The 21176-nt window shown below is 48.9% G+C and overlaps 1 protein-coding gene across 2 annotated transcripts in view; it reads right to left on the bottom strand.

The window, feature by feature from the left end:
• CALN1 (calneuron 1) overlaps window positions 1-21176 on the bottom strand; it is a 448881-nt gene that overhangs the window by 183815 nt on the left and 243890 nt on the right. For both annotated transcript variants that reach the window (XM_006889661.1, XM_006889660.1), the window contains exon 3: window positions 13147-13290. In XM_006889661.1, the coding sequence (XP_006889723.1) occupies window positions 13147-13290 (144 nt within the window). The remainder of the gene's footprint in view (window positions 1-13146; window positions 13291-21176) is intronic.

Below are 21176 nucleotides of genomic sequence, written 5' to 3'. Positions count from 1 at the left end.
AACTGTTCCATTTGTATCTGAGAATTAGACAGTGAATAACAAAGACCAAAGAAGGGTTGAGGCCTTTGAATTGCGGGGTGAGGAAGAGTATTGAGGGTGTTATTGATTACGGAAGAACAGTGCAGCCACGGGCTCCATTATGTCAGAGCTGACGAGGATGGCACAGGGTAGCACAGGGTTCAGATCTGCTGTTCAGAGCATCACCACAAGTCCGACTCAACTCCACAACACCTAACAGCAGCAGAAGAGCAAAGAAATCTGTCTCAGAAGTATATCCAGGATGTTTCTTAGAGGCAAAGATTGTGAGACTCTATCGCACATACTTTGGTCATGTTGTCTGGATAGAGTCGTCCTTGGAAAAGGACATTACACTTGGAAAGGTGAAGGGTCAGTGAAAAATAAGGAAGATTCCACAAGATGGACTGGCACAGGGACACCAGCAATAAAAGCCCCGAAGACTGCCAGGCCAGGGACGTCTCTCGATCTATGCAGATGAGGCCTCTCTGGTTTGGAGTGGACTCAACGGCATCTAACAAGAACAAGAAGTCAATTTCCTAAAAATATTTAAAAAAAAAAGAAAGATAAACAAAATTGATATTTTGGAAAGTTTATGCCATATGTTAATAAAAAATAAGAAACTAAAGGAATGAAACATGATGGCAAAGAAATGAGCGTAAGCCCTAAAGGCAATTAAATGTTCAGGGATGTGTCAAACTGAGTGTGCCAAATGGTCCCCAAACTGATAAGATTCCTCAAAATAGAAAATAATGAGGAAATGTGAAAAAAAAAATGAGGCAGGCATATTGACAACAACCCTGTATTAAAATTAACAAAGGATGAGAAATAGTTTCTAACCCTCACTGGAAAAACGGAAAGCAAGATATCAAACAGTCAGATAACCAGGAGAATAAAAGAAAGAAAGGGAAGAAGGAAGGGATGGAGGGAGAGAAGAAGGAAGAGATGGAAGGAGGGAGAGAGGGAGGGGGCAGGGGAGAGGAAGGGAGAGAGGGAGGGGTTGAGGGAGAGAGGAAGGCAGACAGGCATCATCACCAATAAAGAAATGAAATGGATTCATGCATCGTCACAGATTGAACTTCTCCCCCTAAAAAACACAAGTTAACTATATTATACAACTATAATGTGAGGAGATGGCACCTCCCCATGAATCTTATAAACCAAATAGTTGTAGGAGGATTAAGGGTGGAATGCAACACTCCCTAATTCCATCACAATCCTAATCAGATATCAGGGAGCTTCCTGTAAACTGTGGCCAGTAAGATCTTTTCTCTCCAAAAAAAGCTAAAATTAGTGGAGGTAAGTGCGGAAGAAATGCTCTCAACTACACCAAGAAATTTACAGGAGCGGAGTGTGTCTCTCAGATGCAGGCCCCTGCAAGATGAAGTTCCTTGGCACTGGGGAAGGCTGGGACACATGGAAGTCTCCAGGGGAGAGAGGAAGGGAGGGAGGGAGGAAGGAAGGAAGAGGAAGTGAGGGAGGGAGGGAGGGAGGAAGGAAGGAAGGAAGGGAGGGAGGGAGGGAGGGAGGGAGGGAGGGAGGGAGGGAGGAAGGAAGGAAGGAAGGAAGGAAGGAGAAGGAAGGCAGGCAGGCTAAGAAGGAAGGAAAAAGAAGGCAGGAAGGCGAAGGAAAGTGAAAGGAAGGAAGGAAGGAGGGAGGGAGGGAAGAAGGAAGGAAGGAAGGGACTTTCTACCATAACTGGCAGAGAGAAAAATGCAGACTTCCCTAGAGCTGGTATCCTGAGCCAGGATTTGCATCCTCTTGAGCAGGAGAACCAGTGTGTTTGTTAAAGCCACCCAGCCACCTCCACAACTGCCACCACAGCCCCGTGAGATCCCTAAGCCATGTGCGCACCTAAACCAGCAAAAAGCAAAACACGGGCATAAAGATCTAGTATGAAGTGTTCTGAAATCAACGTAAATGGTTCCATTTATCAACTAAAGAAGCTCTCAGAAGAATTAAAAATGAAAACATGACATAGATTTTGTAAAAATAGGAGACTATAGACTCAAATGATCCAGAAAGGGTCACAGAGCGGCCTCACTGTGGGTAATATGGAAGTGTCCAGCAACTGCCATTGTCTCTCATTACTGTGGAGCTGATTCTGACTCACAGCGACCTCACATGTGCCAAGTCCAACCTCTCCCCAGTTTCCACGTCTGCATTCTCTCAGGTGTCAAAGGTTGGTCCATGTGAGGCACCCTGGGGTGGATCTGAACCGTCTACCTCTTTCTGCCAGTGGTCAAGCACTTAGTGAACCTTCTGAGCACCAGCTGGAGAGGTTCCCTAGTGGCGACTATGCATAGCAATAAATGTTCTGTAAACATAAGCCAAAATGTGATGTGGCAAAAATCAACAGAAGTCACAAGTCTAACAACCCCAGAAACATTTAAAGAGCATGGATATTGCTAAAAGGTAAAATCCATCCTACAGACAGATGGTAACACTCTGGGAAATAAACCATAGAAACAACCAGACAGAGACTGTAGTTAATTCACCTCGGAGAAGATCGCCAGTAAGAGCAAAGGAGACAACGCGAACAGTGTAAAGAAAGCTCCCTGCACAGGCCGGCCTCGCTCGGCACTGCACCGGGCTCAGTTCCAGAGCACTACAATCAAGTGAATGTCGAAATGAAGTGAGTCACAGTTTCTCTGGTTTCCCAGTGAACAGGAAAGCTAGGTTCACACTCTACTGTAGATTATCAAGTGTGCAATAAATAAAACGACCCCAAACTCACTGCCACCTAGTCAGCTTCAACTCATAGTGGCCCATCGTCAGGCTTCCGAGGCTAGAGACAGATATGCCTTCAGTGGCCAGGCGTGCCCATCTTTCTCCCATAAGGAAGCTGATACCTTGATACCTCCAATCTTTTGGTGAGCAGCCCAAGGTGCTACCATTAAAGCGTCAGGGCTCCCTGCATATGCAGCAGACGACGACGAGAAAGTTTGAAATAGAAAAAAAATCCCACAGTGTGACCAAGACACAAAATGAGCACATGCTGTTGGGAAGACGGTCAGGACCAGCCGACTCCCTGGCGCAGAGCTGCCACACACTTTCAGTGACAGAAACCCCAAACCACAAATGCAGAGCATCTGAGCTGTAGGACAGAACACAAAGCAGTAACAGCCGAGCACCTTAGAACATTGAGAACAGGCCTTCGAGAAAGCGGGCCAGGTCTGCTGAGTTACAGGGAAAATCGAGCAAACCACAAGTCCTCGTACTTTTCTCACAGCGCCATGGACATGGAAGTCATTTCTCGTTCATTCCAGTAGCTTGGAAATGATCATATTTTCCATAAAGAGTATGCAGAGCATGAGAGGAAAGGAGACTGCAAAGGTGAACTCTAACCCGAAACCGAGGAAGGAGCTACTTTTGGTGGCAAACCTCTCACTATAGTTGCCTTAATTAGGAAATAATGAAAAAACGAAGATGAAATTGCACAATTAATCTGCTGAAATAGCTAGTCATGACAATAAGTAAGAAACACAAATAAAAAGCATATTGTATTCTTAAAAACAATATATTCAAATTCTGTAAATAAACTAATAGAATTTTTTTAATAAAGCAATGTTATTGTTATATGCCATCCAGTTGCTTGCGACTCATAGCGACTCATAGTACAAGAGTCCTAAACACCATTCTATCCTGTGCATACTGTAAAAAAAATTTTAAACAAAGTATACGGTTAGTGACCTCTCCAAAGTACTGAAGAGCAATAGTGCCACTCTTTAGACTAAGGTGCACCTGATACAGGCCACAGTCTTTGCATGACCTGCTTTGTGTCAGAGCTGAACAATGAGGGAGGATAGAAAGAGAATTGATGCCTTTGAGCTGTGGTGCTGGAGAAAAGCACTGAATACACCATGGACTGCTAAGAAAACAAACATCCTGAAGAGGGTTAAATCAGGCTGCTCCTTGGAGGCAAGGATTCTAAAGCTTCGTCTGACATACGTTGGACATGTTGCACAGAGGGACTAGTCTTGGAGAGGGACGTCATGCTTGGGAGGGTAGAGGGACAGCGCAGGAGGGGAAGACCCCCAATGAGATGGATTGATTCAGCGACTGGGGTAATGGGAGTAGGTGTGTCAGTGACAATGAGATTGGCACAGGACAGAGCAGGGTCTAGGGCTGTTGCACACAGGGTTGCTATGAGTCACAGGTGACTCGATGGCAATAACAACAACAACAACTGTAAAAAAAAGCATACTGTGCAATTAAAAAAGTAAGGCTCGTGAAGAAAGAAAATGACACTTTTCAGTGGTCCATTTGGATTAGAATTGGAAGCTCAAAGGCTTGTGGGGCCTAGGCAAGTTACCAGAAAGGGAACAAGCAAGAATAGTAACGAATGACCCACCAATTACACTTCCAGGTACTTACCCAAGGCCCCCACAAAGCAGTAAGCATGGATGAAAACAAACATCTGTTTACTGACGTCCAACGCATCCCATTACATGTGCACAGGAGTACAAAAGCAACCCTGTGTACAACAGAACAAAAGAACCCCCAGGCCTGCACGATTCTCTCAACCCATGAGGCCTGAGGCCACGGTGCCGGGACATCCCGAAGGCCTTCCTTCCATCACTTACCTGTCAGCTGGTAATACTAGAAGCTGTCCCACCAGCATTTAAACACAAGCAGGGTTAGCCATGGTGGACAAATGTCGGTGGAGCTTTCAAGCTAAGACAGAGACGGAGAGGTAAGATTGGTGGTCCAATTCTGGGAAAATGGCCAGTGCTGTCCTGGAAGAATGTTCCTCAGAAGTGAGGACAGCAAATCACGGCTGGACCCTCATCATCCGTAGAAGAGAGCAGAAGTCCTAATCCACCTAATCCACACTGGAGCATGCAAGAATCTTGGAAACGCGGTGCCGAGTGAAAGAGATTGGTCACAAAGAGACAAGTGCTGTGTACAGATACACACTTAACAGGTAAGATCCTGGATGTTGATGTTGGTACTTGGCATCAAGTCAGAACCAACTCACAGCTGACCCTTCAGGGGGTTTTCAGAGGCTAAAAGCTGCATAACAGGTGACTGCCCATCTTTCTCCCACGGAGCAGCTGGTGGGTTCGAACCACTTGCCTCTGGGTTGGCAACATGTAAGCAAGTATCTAGTGACTAGTGTTGACTAGCAGTTAGGAGGGGTGAGGCAGAGGGTGAAAGGAGAGACGCAGTACTTTGGGAAGACTGCCCTTCCAAGTCACAGGCGAGCAGAAATTTTGGATGCAGATAATGGCAAAGGTTGAACCACACGAGAAAGACAATTAACATCACTGAATTGCACCCACACTCAAAAGGCAAACAGCTTGTTGCACATATGTTTGCCATAATAATAAAAAAATAATAATAACACTGGTAGAGGCTGGTCTGTGCTCTGCCCTGCAAGCCCCATCCAATTATTGCAATGAGAGGAAAAAAATGCAGTTCTGGTCTTGCCAAGTTCTCCAGTACTTTAAGAGGAGAGAGAAATGTAGACTTTTAATGTGAGATTTTCTGCTTCATAAATTGATGATCGAGCCAAGTAAAACTCGTCCAGTTGCTGTAACGGGCTGGCAGGCTATAAGCGTGTAACTCTAGATTTAGTCTGCTTGCTTCAGTTTGGCTCAGTCGCAGCAATCTGGGGTGTTGTGTTTTTTTTTTCTAGAAAATTCCACGTAGCTTTTTGAACGCATCAGCATAAGATTCTATCACATATTCTTTTTCAATGTCCACCTCTTCCTTCTGGTTTTTAAGTCCATGTGGGTGATAAGTCTCTTCAATCTTGGTGAACTAGGCTTTGCTTAGCAGAGTTCGTTTTCTGTTTCACAAAGAACTGGGGCTTGGATCTGTTCAAGAACTTGAAAGATTTTCAGTTTGTGATTTTTACATTTCCAAGTGCTTGGGCTCCTCATCCAATCTTGTGCACTGTGTCCCTAAATATCTGCCCTTTGATAATTCATGAGGTGGAATTTGTGGCCTCGTGTAGCGTCGTGTGTTTGTGAAACATTCAAGAATCTCTTAAAAGAAAGGTAATCTTATTTTAAGGGCACAACATTTATATTACACCCAAATGCACACACACACACAGCACCATTAAAATTGTTAGTTTTGTCTGCTTGATCAGGCTAAGAGGAAAGTGTAAAGTGTCTCCTAATAGCTGTGGGTTTTATATATCAGTATTAAGCCTAGGGAGAAAATGTACCAAGAAAACCCAGGGTGTGAGACCAAGAAAGACAGCACATAAACACCAAGCGCAATAGCCCGTATTGAGATGAATGTACACAGCAGAAAGAGTGTTTTGACACATCAGATTGTGCAGAGGAAGAGGCTGTTTGGCCACTGACAGGAACTTGGATTTATAGAGTGTCCCAGTGGCAAAATGGCTAAGAGTTGGCTGCAAACCAAAAAGATTCATAGTTTGAACCCACTAGTTGCTCCAGGGGAGAAAGAAGGGACAGTCTGCCTCTGTAAAGGTTTACAGCCTTGGAACCCTGTGGAAAATTCACTCTGTCTTACAGGGTTGTTATTAGCAGGACTGGACTAGACACAGCAGTGAGGTTTGGATTCAGTGTGGTCACCTGTCAATGAGATGGAGATGGCAGATTTTCCTGGAATGATGTAGGAAAAGGCATTGCTTAGTGAATGCTATGGGTTCAATTGTTGTTATTGATGTGTGCCATTGAGTCGCCTGTGACTCCATAGCAGCCCTATATACAAGAGCCCTAAACCCTGCTCTATCTCTCCTGTGCCGACCTCACTGCCTCCAACACACCTACTCTCACTACCCCAATCACTGAATCGATCCATCTCATCGAGGGTCTTCCTCTCCTGTGCTGTCCCTCCCCTCTCCCAAATATGATGTCCCTCTCCAAGGACTGGTCCCTCCTTGCAACATGCCCAAAGTATGTCAGACGAAGCTTCAGAATCCTTGCCTCCAAGAAGCAGCCCAGCTTCATCCTCTCCAGGAAAAACCTGTTTGCTCTCCTAGCAGTCCAGGATATATTCAACACTCTTCTTCAGCACCACAGCTCAAAGACATCAATTCTTTCTATCATCCCTAGTCACTGTCCAGCTCCCTGACACATAGCACGTAACTGCAGAGACTATGGCCCAGACCAGGCACACCTTAGTCTCCAGCCTGACGTCATTGCTCTTCAGTACTTTGGCGAGGTCTCTGACAGCTGACATTTCCAATGCAATTTGTCTCCTGATTTCCTGGCTGCTGGTACCAAGAGCCTCCCTTCAGTTATCTGAGGCTATTATAATAGAGATGCCACAGGTGGACGGAGGAGGCTAGATGTCCAGATGCAGGGTGCCCACTCTGGGGGAGGCCTGTTCTCTCCGTGTGCTGGTGCTGGAGGAAAGTCTGTGTTTCACCAGCACCTGGAGACCAGACAGACGTTCCTTGGAAGGTCCCAATGGGCTAAGGATTCCCTGTGTCAAGGAGCTTCCTCTTGCAGGAAATGGGTCCAAAATGGCTCACTCCACTCTGGACATTTCTTTCTTGATGATTTCTTCCTTCCTTCCTTCCTCCATTTTCCTACCCTCTTATTTCTTGTGGGGAAATAAAAAGGCACTTCTGGCCAGATCTCCCATCTCCTAGGGCTGTGATGGCGTATCTAATCACTGAGGGTCTTCACACAGCTTCCACATTACATTGTTACAAACATGTATTTTGGGGACACTCAGTGCAATCCACAACATTACCCCAACCAGTCCTTGGACATGTGGATACGATCTCGATGGGAAACAGGGGTTTTCTTTTGTTATATTAATGAGATCACACAGGAGGAGGGTGGGTCCTAAATCCAGTCACTTCTGAGTTCTAAAGGAGTAGATGAGACACGGCAACGTGGAACACCAAGGAAGAGAGACGCCAGGAGAGGAGCATCTCCAAGGCCAGGACGACCTGTGAGGAGGGACCAGGCACTCGGATCCTGAACAGCAAAGCAGGGACGTTTGCTCTCCAGAACCACCCATTGGTGGGATGGCTCTTACAGCAGCGCTTACCACCTAATACATCCTCTTCTCAGCCACTTAGCTTGTCCTCTGTCCTTCACAGGCATGGAAAGTGCATAAAACTACGCCACAAGCTTCAAGATTTCTCTTCAGGCCAAAGACGTTGTTTAAGCCAGATGCCCCAAGGGGCGAATGGCCACACCATACTCACAAGAGGACGCTGACGCCACAAGCTCATGGGCCCTGCCCCCAGGACGCCGACTCCATAGGCGTGAATTTCTAACAAGTGCCCATGTGTTTCTGGTGCACCGTCAGGTCTGCGTACCTCTGCTGGAGGCTATAAAAAGCAACCCACCTGCTCTCACCTCTCACCAGGTGGATCTGTATCTGGTTGGTGGTGGGTGAGCAGGAGGGAACCGAGCATTCTGTCTCACAAAAGCTGAGGTGTTGGCAAAGAAGGCAGAATAATCCACGGACAGCCAAGAGAACAATCCATCGGTCCTTAATGGGAGCACACCGCTGTGGCTCTGTCCTTCAGAGTGCCTGGGTTCCAACTGCCCACCTTTGGATTAACAGCCCATCACTGCATTAGCCCCTGCACCACCACGGCTCCTGGGCCTGGATCTAATGAGCTAAACCTTGGAGATGGTAATTTGAGTGGCTGTTTTTTACCATTCCTTCTGATAAAGACACATAACTGATGCACAGGATGGGTGAGTCACGCTTGTACGGGAGGCCACGGCACCAGGTTCCACAGTGCACAGCCTGGCAGACAAGGCTGGCACTCTGAGGGCTGGGCAGGGCGCAGATCTGGGAAAGCATGTGGGCAGAAGAAGCATGTAGGAAGGGGAGCTGGTCCCTACAGGTGACAAGGCACCCACCTCAGCTGCAGGGGAAGACGCAGTGAGCATGACAAAAATAAGCAGCTGCATCCAGTCTGTGCCCCCTCCTGGTGAAACTGTGTGTGCAGAGCAGAGCAGAGGGCAAAGACCATGGCCTTGACTGAGCAGCTCATGCACGAGGTGTCCACGGGACCCCTGAGTGAACTTGCAGGCCGACCTCTCAGTGAGGAGCTGAGCTTGTGCGCATCACCCGGGAGCCCTGTGCGCATGTGGAAGAGGAGGGACGCGGGGCGAGCGCCTCCAGGAAGGACCTGTGCAGGGAGGAGGCTCACTGGGGGCCCCACACCTCGGGCAGATGTTTGCCTTCTCGGTTTACATCCAAGTGCATAGTGTATTTGGTGTGTACATGCATGCACATGGATCCACACAGAAGATATACACATACGCATGACACACACTCACACGTATGCACCTATACACACACATACTCAGCACACAGGCATGGACACACAGATGAACACACGCACGGACATACGTGTACATGTGCACCAGCACAGGCACACACACAGCTCCAGCCCTGGTGGCAAACTGGTCCCAGGCCAGGAGAGCAACTCCCAGCCCACTTCCTGTCTTCCCGTCTGTCCCAGGAAAATGAGGTCCACACAGGAGCGGCACTGTCTGGCTCCCGAGGCATCCGGGCCAGGAAATCCTCCCTAATCCAGGCGGGGACTGTTCCAGGCGCAGCCCCTAATGAAAGCCTCATGCGCCCACTTGGCTGCTAGGAGCTGGCCCCAGGCAGAAGGGATGACCTCATCGTTGGCCTGGGGACAGGCCGGCGTGTGTGGGCCAGGACTGTGCAGAACCAGCCCAGCTGGGAGGGATGGGGCCGCGATCTGTGGTCCTCATAGACCTCAGGGTCTTCTACTCTGCTCCACTCTTCTTTATGTTGGCATCCTCCCCACAGAAACCTCTGCCTCTCCACATTTTTCACTCCAGAGAGAAACTTAATTAGGTAGAGCTGAGTCTCTACGGAGGCTCCCCGGTTACAGAAGCTAGCAAGGAAGGATATAATTAGAACCTGATTTTTTTTTTTCAAGAGAACAGTTCAAAGGGGCCCCATTAAGAGAGGAACACGAGAGAGGCATTGCATGAGCTCACTAAAGCCTCGAGCCCCAGGCCCTGGCATGCTGGAATGCCCTGTACCAGTATCGTCACAGAACACAGACATGCGTCCAACCTCAGACAGGGTGCCGAGTACCCAGCCCATTCCATGCCTTCAGTCCTTTGGGGAAGGTTATTCTTTCAACCTGCCTTATTTTCAAATGTTCTATTGCAAATTCTTCATAAGTAGTCAGATTTTTGGACATGTTGTAAGAAGAGACCGGTCCTTGGAGAAAAACATCATGCTTGGGAAGGTGGAGGGACAGCGCAGGAGGGGAAGGCCCTCTATGAGGTGGATTGATTCAGTGACTGGGGTAATCAGGATGGGAGTGTCAGAGGCAGTGCGATTGGCACAGGACAGAGCAGGGTTTAGGGCTGTTATACATAGGGTCGCTATGAGTCGCAAGCGACTCAACAGCACATAACAACAACAAAAACAACTTTTAAAGGAAGGAAGCACAGTCCAAAGGAAGTCTACTAGATTGGGGGACATTGGTGGTTCAGAGGTAGAGCTCTCACTTTTCACGTGGGAGAACTGGGTTCAAGTTCCAGCAGACACACCTCACGCACAGCCCCCAAGCATCTATCAGTGGGGGCTTGGGCATTGTTATGATGCTTGACTGGATTTCAGTGGAGTTTCCAGACTGAGATGGAGTAGGAAGAAAGGTCTGGAGATCTACTGTCAAAGCATCAGACAACGGAAGTTCTATGGCAGACTAGTGGAAGGTGAGGATGAGGTATCCTGGGCAGGAATCAAACCCAGGTCTCCTGCATTCAAGACAAGAATTCTATCACTCAGCCACCAAATACCTCCTGCTTCCCTGCGGTAGGATCTGCTCTTATGGGTTGCGTTGTTTATCATCTCAGCTGTTCTTAGTGCACTTGACTGCGTTTTATTACGGGAATGGTTCAAGAGTTCAAAAGCACAAGACCTTCTTGGTTCCATAGTCAGATTTCTATCACTTAAGGAAGAGACTTTCTGTCTAGATAGGTGTCTCTGAGATGATGGTGGGAGACGGAGGGCGGTGAGGAATGTGTGTTTTCCTCCAGCTTTTCAGATACGTCTCTAATGTGAGGCAAGGTCGAACAGGCCACCAGTTGAGTCGCCGTCAATCAGAGTTATAAGGGCAAAGCTGGGGCTGCCCACACCACTGAGGGAGGACCCCTGATAAAGCACCTCTCTTGTGAACTTGAATATAACTATCTATAAACCCACTTGGTGCTTGGTACTGGGGTTCATGCCCCACATGGGCCCCTATGTCCATCTTTTTAGCAGGTCCAGCCTGATAACAGGAGAGACCTACATTCTCCAAGTCATCTTGGAGACGCAGCATACGCGGCCCCACCATGACCTTGGTCCAGTCTCCGGAAGGACTGGCCAGCCCCACCCCCTGCTTCCTCTCACTTGGTCAACTACTTCACGCTCCAGTGGTTCGGGATGGACACTGAGGGGCTGAGAACAGGACTGTGCCCTAAGCACTGTCTAACACAGTTGGTTTTCAGAACATTTAAAAGGCAGTGAGATGACAGCTCATTATTGCAAGTGGATGATGTGACATCATGGGTATTTAATGCTACAAAATGAGATGCATATGATCAATTAAAAAATATATACATTATAAACTTTCACTTAAATCACCTTAAGAAAATGTTAAAATATAGAATATATGGAAAAACCAGCAAACCCCTTCTCCCCAGGGAGGTAACGTGGAAAGAGCCCGGACAGGAGCAGCTGGGACCCACTGCACGCGCATTTCCTGAGCACGGCAATCGAGTCATTGCTGCTGTTATGCCCCGTCCCGTCAGAACCGTCTCGTGGCTGACCCTCCAGTGGGTTCTCAGAGGCTGCAAACTGCACGTGAGAAGACGGCCCGCCTTCCTCCTGAGGAGCAGTGGGTGGATTCGAACCACGCTCGTGCCTCACCACCAGCCACCAGAGCTCCAGTCACATGAATTCTGTCTGTTTCCCAGAGCATATAAAACTATGCCTGACACGTGCTGCAATCCCATAAGTGTGTAATCATATGATGAAGAAAAATGGAATTATTCTAAGAATGACCAAAATGGAACAGATACCTAAGTGCTGAGAGATATGCTCAGGGCAGCACGGCCACGGACTTTCCGTTTGTGAAAACTGCAGTATGTGTGCAGCTCAGGAGAGCAGAACGACTCGAGGTCTGCCCGTACGTGAGACAGAGTTGTGCAGCCACACGGTGGAGTCCTGAGTGTACAAACGCTCACCACGCTCGGCAAGCTACGCTCACGGCGGGGGCTCAGGTCCACCCAGAAGGGCCAGGGCAGAAAGGCCTGGCCGACTGTTTCTGAAATCTCAGCTATTACAGTCTTACAGAAAACAACTGTGTTTACTCATGTGCGGCCATCAGCAGTCAGAACTGTCTCAAAGGGATGTGGTGTATCCAGACAATGGAATATTATTCAGAAATAAAGAGGAAATGAAAAGCTGGTGGGTGGGTGCTTCCACACTGGCGAACTCGGAAGCATGATGAACCAGAGAAGCCAGTCACAAGGAGGTGCCCAAAATTCCATAGCCGTCAAACGTCCAGAAGTGGAAAATCCGCAAAGAAAGAAGGCAAAGCACTCGAATGCAACCCCAGAGGTGGACAGTGTGAGCCTCCCTCGCTCCGCGCCTGGCTGGCTGCCTCCCTAAGCTCTGCAGAAACTCATGGGGCAGTGAGTGCTCCCCTACCCTGCAGGCGCTCCAGGAGTCACAATGGACTCAAGAGCCGTGGGCACAAAGACCCGGGCACCAGGGTTGGAGGGGAAGGGACATGATGACAAAGAGTGTCAGGATTCCTTCAAAGGATGAGGATCATGTCCTAAGATGGTACCAACGATCGTGCAAATCTACAAATAGACTAAAAGCCTGAGTTTACACTCTAACTCACTGTATACCTGAATTCTGTCTCAATAAAGTTTTTTTTTTTAAAAAAAAGAAGAAAAATATCAGCTGAAAAAAGATGGGATGCCAGGGCTCCACCAGGCACCCCATTTCCAACCCCAGCCCCCGCAGCGGTTCCAGAGCCCTCTCTCACCAGGGCAGGGACTGCTGTTGGGAAAACCTGCTCTAGGCCTTCTCCGCCCCTTGAGTGTAACCAGGACGCGAGCCTGGGGCCTTTGCAGGCCCAGCTCCCTGGAGAGCCGGGCAGATGGGGGGCTGTCCCCCAAGCCTTACCATCCATGTCCAGGCGCTGCATGATGATGGCTAGCTCCACCTCGCTGGGCATGTACCCCAGCGAGCGCATGGCCATGCCCAGCTCCTGCTTGGAGATGAAGCCATTCCCGTCTCGGTCCAGAACGCGAAAGGCCTCTCGGATCTCTAGAGGAGAAAGCAGAGAAAGGGTGGTGGTCAGATGGCTGGGCTAGTCACTGCTGATGGGTGTCCCCGAGCGAGGTGAATGGTTAGCGAGGATTTACTTGGGAACGGAAAGATAGTAAATCTGAATCTACTCAGAGGACCACTGAAGACCTGCGATCCACATTTCAAAAATCAGCCCCTGAAAACCTTACGGAGCGCAGTTCTACTCAGACACACATGGGGGCGCCGTGAGTCACCAGCACCTGGACAGGAAATGCTTTTGGTTGAGCTACTGGGACAAACAGTGATGCATTAAAATGTCTCTAATAAGACAGGTGTCACCAGGCCTTTCTTCCACTGCACCTCCAGGTAGAGTCAAACCTTCAACTTTCTGGTTAATAGTTCATCATTCATGTCACACTCAAGCAGATTTTTTAAAAAATCACAGTTCTTGAACCCAATGTCCCTGGTAATACAGTTTCCATGTGCTTTTCTGTCTTTCTACTGTGACAGTGCAACCTAAGGAAACATCTTCATCCATTCCTTTGTTAATCTGACAAACATTTGTAGAATTTCAGTAGCTCTGTGGAGTGCAGAAGGAAAAACGGAGGAAAAATGAAAAAAGGAAAAGGCAGGGGTGGAAAGAGACAGTTAGGAAATGATCATGGCAAAGAGCTTAGCAAGGATCAGCTTCAACACGGCGGCAAACACCACTGGGCAGTGGGTGCAGCGGGCAACGGTGTGATCCCAGGATCCTTCCCAAGGATGGAGGCTGGGTCCCAGCTGTGAGGAGTAAACGGCCCCTTTGGAGCAAAAGAGGATCAATGTCCCCCCTTGCAGGTCCCTATTTCAGCTCCGGCTGCTGCAGAGGCCTTGCTGGCTGCGTCCAGGGCCCCCGGGAGGGCAGGAGCTGAGCAGCCCGCTGTTTTCATTTCAGCCCTCTCATTTATGGCTGTTTTATGGCTACAAACCACAGCAGATCAATAAGAACGTCCGCAAGGCCCAGGAGGCATCTTTAACGGCATTCTCTGCGGGCGGGCTGGCGGAGAAATTGACTTTGCCATCAGTCCAGTTCATCGCGCGGGGCAGTGTCCTCTGTCCTCACCTCAAACCAGAGCCCACGTGTGTGGGTGCCCTGGCTCTGTGAGGGGAGGTGGGGAGTCTGGAGAAGGGAGACTTGCTGTCCCCTCAAAGTCCCAGGGCTTGATGGGAGCTGACTTTTCAGCAATACCCTGAACTCAACGCAAACCCCGCTGTGGCAGCTGCCAGCGTGCATTGTGCCACTCAGCACGCATCAAGCACACGGCCACGCCTGGGAGACACTGCAGCTCAGCTCCAGACGCCCAGCTCCAAGACATCCATCGAGTGAGCCACACGTTATGTCCGGCTTCCCCGGGCACCTTAAGTCACATAACGCTGTAGTCTATCCAAGCAGTCCTGGAGGAACAGTACATTACATGCTAGGTTGGTAACTGAAAGGTTGGTGGTTCAAATCTCCCAACTGCTCTGCTCCAAAAGATCACCAGGGCCCCTGCTGTTTTCATATATAGTATAATGCTATTGAGTTCATATCACAGTTAAGTAAAATCTTGCTCAAGATTATCCCAAAATGACTCTCAGAATGTATCAATAGAGAACTTTCAGAAATTCCAGGTGGATTCAGAAAAGGTCGTGGCATTAGGAATATCATTGCTGATGTCAGATGGATCTTGGCTGAAAGCAGAGAATTCTAGAAGGATGCCTATTTGTGGTATATTGATGACACAAAGGCATTTGGCTGTGAGGATCATAACAAATTATGGCTAACGTTGAGAAGAACAGGAATTTAAAAAAAAAATAAAAAAAGAACAGGAATTCCAGAACACTCAGCTGTGCTCATGTGAAAACTAAACCTAGACCAAAAAGCTGTTACTTTGTCAGAACAAGGGAAGCCGGATGGTTTGAATCAAGAAAGCTGTGCATCTTGGTCATATCTTTTCTCCATACTTATCAAACTGCATGTTGAGCACGTCATTCAAGAAGCTGGACTTTATAAAGAAGAACGTGGCACCAGGATTCAAGAAAGAATCCACAATTACCTATGTTATGCACATTACACCACCTTGCTAGCTGAAAGCAAGGAGGACTTGAAATGTTTCCTCTAGAAGCTCAAGATAGATTACAGTCTTCAATATAGATATAGCTATATCAATATCAATATCAATAAATAACAATTCTTACTGCTGGCCCAATCGATATCATGATAGATAGAAGACTCAAGTTACCAGTGATTTCATCTTGCTTGGATCCACAATAATCATCTTTCCCATCAGCAGTCATGAAGTCAAAGTATGTGTTGCAATGGGAAAATCTGCTGTCAAGAACCTCTCCAAGGTGCTAAGGAGCAACAATGTCAGTTTAAAGACTAAGGTGCATCTGAGTCAAGCCATGGTCTTTCCCATCTAAAAACTGGACAATGAATGAGGATGACAGAACAAGGATGAAAACTTGATGCCTTTGAGATGCGGTACTGGAGAAGAGGAACAAATATCCTATGGACTGCCAAAAGCACAAACAAGTAAGTTAAACCAAGTGCGGCCCTGCCTTTGAAAAAAGACCTCCTGCATGGCTAGGTAGAGAGTCGGCAAAAGAGAAGACCCTTAAGAAACCAGACCAACACAGTGAGGATAACAATAGAGCTGAGTGTAGCAGAAATGATGAGGATGGCACAGAGTAGGACAGGGTTCAGATCTGTTGTTCATGGCATCACCACGGGTCACAGTTGACTCAACAGCACCTAAAACCAACAATGAATTCACAGTTAATATGAATTCAATGCAGTAGAGCTGGGAAATCTTCAGTATGATTTGTTGTTGTTGGTTGCCTTCGAGTCAGGAACGACTCATAGTGACCCTATGAACAAAAGGCTCCAAGACCCTCTACAACTATTGATTTGTTGTTTAGGAAGTGGATGCCACTCCTGCATCCAGCCAGCAGGACTTACTGCCCCTGGAACCTTCCACAGGGTGAGCTGTCTACGAGTTCCGACTCACAGGGTTCCAGTCGACGGCACACAACAGACCGCTCGGAGCAGATGACGGCTCCAGCCAGGGCGTCGGGCCCTCGGCTCTGGGCCAGGCGTCACAGCCAGGTAGCTTTGCAGCCTCAGTTTGCTCCTGTCAAATGAGCTGCTGTGGCCGCCAAGGCCCCCAAGCTCCATTCCCGGTTTCCCTTCTCAGATCTGCGGCTGCTGTTCTAGGGCGTCTGGGGGAGAACAGGAAACCCGTGCTTCCTTCCCACCCAGTTAATCTGTCATTCAAAACCCCCTTCTTTTCTTTCCACTGATTGTGCAGACACACACAGTCAGGCCAGCCGGGTGCTGAATCAAGGGATCTGTCTGCGATTTTTTTCCCTAAAGGGTTTGAAAAGTGCTGAGGCCACTGCGCAGGCATTAAGTGGAGGTGTACGAGGACGCTGGGGCAGAGACTGTGGCCTCACAGTGTGACCGTGGGGGCCCCAGGTGGAAGGGCAGGAGGGCAGTGCTAGGTCTCCTGAAGTAGAAATTAGCCCCTGAGGCTCTGTCTAAAGCCTGTGACCCTGGCAGGCTTCTCTCTCAGCCTCAACTTTCAAATCTGGAAAATGAGTTGAGCTGGCCCATTTAGCTTCTACAGTGCAGGGTTGCGTATGGTGGCTGCTCATATAATGCAACAGCAGAAAATGCTGGGTGATGCCAGGGGCCCCCTGGGTCAATGGTTGACAGCAAAAGGCTTAAGTGTTCAGTTGTTAACCAACAGGTTGGCAGTTTGAATCCACCAACACCTTTGAGGGAGAAAGGCTTGGCAACCTACACCTTAAGAATTAAAACCAGGGGAGCTCTGGTGGCCTAGTGGCAAGGAGCTGCAACTACAATCCCAGAAGCACACGGTTCAAATCCACCAGATGCTCTGCCGGGGAAGGAGGAACAATCTCCTCCTGTACCAGTCAGATCTGATTTGACGGTACACTCACACAAAAATAACAAAATAAAAAAAGAAAAAAAAGAATTAAAAACATTACCGTCAACACCAAGATTCACCCCAGCTAACTCTACAGGCAGATTGCTGGTGGCCTAGTGGTGAGGAATTGCATTGCCAATCCAGAGGCATGCAGTTTGGATCCAACCTTTGTTCTGCTGGAGAAAGATGGGCAGTTTGCCAACTCTGAAAGCCTGCTGGAGGATCAGCTATGAGCTGGTTCCAATGTGACAGCACACAACAGCATCTCCACCAGGACCGAGCAGCGCTGCTCCTCCGTGGAGTTTCCCAGGCAGGGAAAACAGCCGCTAACTGACAGGGCTGTGCTTTGAACAAACACAGTGTTCCACGGGAGAAAGACTTGGCAATCTACTTCCATAAAGTCTGATAGCCTGGAAAACCCTACTCTGTTATATTGGGTCAGAATCTACGGTGGTTCTCGAACAGCAGCTCCCAAGCAGAGAATTTGTCGTCCATATACACAGAAAAAAGACCAAGCTAGAAAACGTCATTTTCTTCCAAAACAGGAGATGGGGAGGGGAGGTGCAAAACGTGAAATCCGTAACAGGAGCCTCAGGAGACTTCGTCTTTTGAGGTTCAGGAAACCAGCAGCGCAGACGCTTATGAGGAGGAAACGGGTCCCGAAGTCTGCAGACACTGACGCCGGCTGAGCTGGATTTTTAACAGCAGCACAGGGTGTGAGAAACACGCCCATAAAGGCTGCAGAGACACTGCAGCAGGCACGGCTTGTCTGCTCCGGGCCACAGCGGCGGCTCCGGTGCCAGGGCCTCGGCTGGCTGCCCAGAGGATGGGGACCACAGGCCCCAGGTCAGAGGACCAGGGAGAAACTACACTGGGTGCTAGTAATCATACTGTGTCCCCCAAAATGTGTGCAGGAGCCCTGACCCCTATACAGTAGATGAGATCCTCTGTGGAAGTTGGTTTTTCTCTGCTGTGTTATAGCTCTAGTGACCCCAGATGCTGCAGGGTAAACTGAGTCCCACAGGGTTGTCTTAGCTGCTCTAACCTGTTTTCTGGGGAGCCCTGGTTACTCGTCAGCAGGGAGCTGGGCTGCCAACCCAAAGGCAGCTCCTCTCTGGAGCCCTGAATCCATCAGCTGCTTTGAGGAAGAAAGAAGAGAATCCTGACAAGTGTGATTTACAGCCTGCAAAACCCTGCTGGAAGGTCAGCCCTGAGTCTGTCTGACTCGATGACCATGACAGCAGGACCGGTTTTGTCCTGTAGTCCCGGAGGGAGCAGGGCCCCATGAGTGGGAATCAATTCAAACCTACCTAACAACAGCACTCTTAACGGAAGCAAGTGGTCAGTCTTTCATCCCAAGTACCACTGTCTGGGTGGGACCCGCCAGGCGTTAGGTCAGCAGTCCAGTGGGTGCACTTTGCACCACTTTTTCTTCTTGCTGTTAGGTGGGCTTGAGTCCACGCTGTCTAATAGCGACCCCTGTAGAATAGCTCAACACCCTGACTCATTCCATGCCATCCTCACAATCTCCCCTGTGCTGGAGCCCACTGTTGTTATCATCTCATCAATCTGCATCAATCATCACACTAAGGGTCTTCACTGACCCTATTTTTCCGAGATGTTGTCCTTCTCCAGGGCCTGGCCCCTCCTAACCCCATGCTCAAAGGATGAGAGATGATGTTTTGGCACCAAAGAACACCCTGGTTAAACTTCCTCCAAGACAAATTTGTTTGTGCTTTTTGACAGTCCATAGTATACTGAACACTCTTCATTAACACTGCAGTTCAAAGGCGTCTTCCTTATTCATTCAACTTTCATATGCACAGGGAGTAACTGGAAACACCATGTCTTGGACGTACCTTAGTCTTTAAACTGACATCCTTGCTCTTCAGCACTTTGACAGCAGACTTGCACAGAGCAACACATCTTTCTATTTCTTGACTGCTGCTCTCATGGGTGTTGGTGGGTGGTCTTGTGTTACGTTAATGAGGTCCTAAACCCAACCACTACTGGGTTATAGACAGAGTGATCAGAAACAGAAGGAAATACGAAGGCAGGACCACTGGGTTACAGAAGCTGAGAAGAATCTTCTTCCAGAGCCACAGAGAGACACCTTGCCCTAGAGCCAGTGCCCAAGAGACATTCCTGAGGTAGGAGGTCGGTGCTTAGGGACTTGATCTCCCTTCGAGGCACCTGAGGGGGTGAGGATGTGAACCAAGAGAGGACTGGAAGGCCTGGGGCTCTGGGGAGGGGGGAAGGGGAGTGGTGTGTGAGGGGCACGCAGGAGGGGAACAGCAGCATGCCCACCCAGGTGCCTGTGTGTATGAGCAGCACGGAGGGAGTTCGGAGAACAGACGCATCAGACGCACTGCTGAAATGGAGGGGTTGGGATAGAGAAGCTGTAACAGCAGAGAAAACGCTGCGCCAACCCCAGGCGGCTTTTGGTGTGAGCGCTGACTTAATTACAATCAATCAGTCCACAAATTTAATGATCTGTCTCAGTAATTAGGGAGCAGGGAGGTGAGAGCCCAGAGGACCCACAGCAGGAGGAGAAGGAGGAGATAAGGAAGAGGAGGAGGAGGAGGAGGAGGAGGAGAAGGAGAGAAGGAGAAGGGGAAGGAGAAGGAGGAGGAAGAGGAGAGAAGGAGGAGGAGGAGGAGGGAGTCGAACATCTAAAGGTGTCGGCTCCAGGACAGGTCCATGGATGGAGGTGCAGGTCCAAGGAACCTGCTCTGCTCAGAAAAGCTCACTGGGACCGACTCCTGGCTGACCCTCCCCTGTGTGTCTGAGGCTGTAAAGCTCGTGGGAGGAAACTGCCCAGCTTTGTCCTGAGTTGCTGCTGGTAGATTTGAATCTCCACAGAGGTGTGGTATTAGGGTTAGCAAAGCAACTACCTCCCTGCAGACTGTTGTGACTCATAGTGACCCTATGTACAACAGCCCCAAACCTGCTCTATCCTATGCCAATCTTACTGTCTCTGACACACAGAAGTCATATCTTCGTCCTGGGTGCATGTTTGAAAAGGTTAAGGCACCTTCACCAGCGGCAGTTTTAAACAGAGTGCGGCTGCTTTGTTTTTAAAATGCTCCTGTTTGTGCTTTCAGGAGAGGCTTACACTGATTAGGAAGATTGGCCCGGGGTCAAACCCAAACTACCCGGTGTCAGATAGGTCCTAACTCAGAGACCCTGCCAGATAGAGCCGAGTGCCATTGGAGCACAGCCACAGGAACTAGCCTGGACTGCTCACTGTGTGAGGAGCCCTGGTGGCCCGGTGCATTAGGTGTTTTGCTCCTAACTGAAAGGTCGGTAGTTTGAACCCACCAGGTAGTCAGCAGGAGAAAGATGAGGCATTTCCTTCCGTAAAGACTGTTGCTTCTGTTGTTTGTTGTGTGCCCTCGAGTGGATGATGATTCCTAACGACCTGTAAAGATTACGGCCTATAAACCCACTGGAGGGTCACCCTGCTTCAGACCCCACGGCAGTCGGTCTGGCTTTTCAGGAGTCTCTGTGTGGTCTTGAGTGCATGGAGTATCTGGATGATACAAAAAGGCTAAATGCTGAGCTCCTACGGAAAGGTTGGTGGTTCAGACTCACCCAGGAGCATCTCAGAAGTCAGGCCTGGCAATCTACAGAAAGGGCAGAGCCTTGAAAACTCTGTGGGGTGCACTTCTCCTCCGACAGGGATGGGGACGTCGTGAGTTGGCACCAATTCCATGACAATTGGTTTGGATGGGTTGGAAGCCACTATATATGGAATCTGTGAACAGAATCCAGTTAAGTCAGGCCAAATCTGAGGTTAAGCAGGGCTCCAGTAAATCCATAACCTCCTCGGTCTTCCAAGGCCTAAGGCTCTCTCCACGGCCAGTACACCATCTTGTTAATGAAGAGTGATAATGCTGCCCATTGCCAATAAGGCAATCATATGATGACCAG

Source organism: Elephantulus edwardii, unplaced genomic scaffold (genome assembly GCF_000299155.1).
Source record: "Elephantulus edwardii isolate Elephantulus edwardi_28Jun2011 unplaced genomic scaffold, EleEdw1.0 scaffold00080, whole genome shotgun sequence".
Classification (NCBI taxonomy): Eukaryota; Metazoa; Chordata; class Mammalia; order Macroscelidea; family Macroscelididae; genus Elephantulus; species Elephantulus edwardii.
Note: the sequence above shows the minus strand (reverse complement) of the source record. Positions and strands in the feature narration are given on the sequence as shown.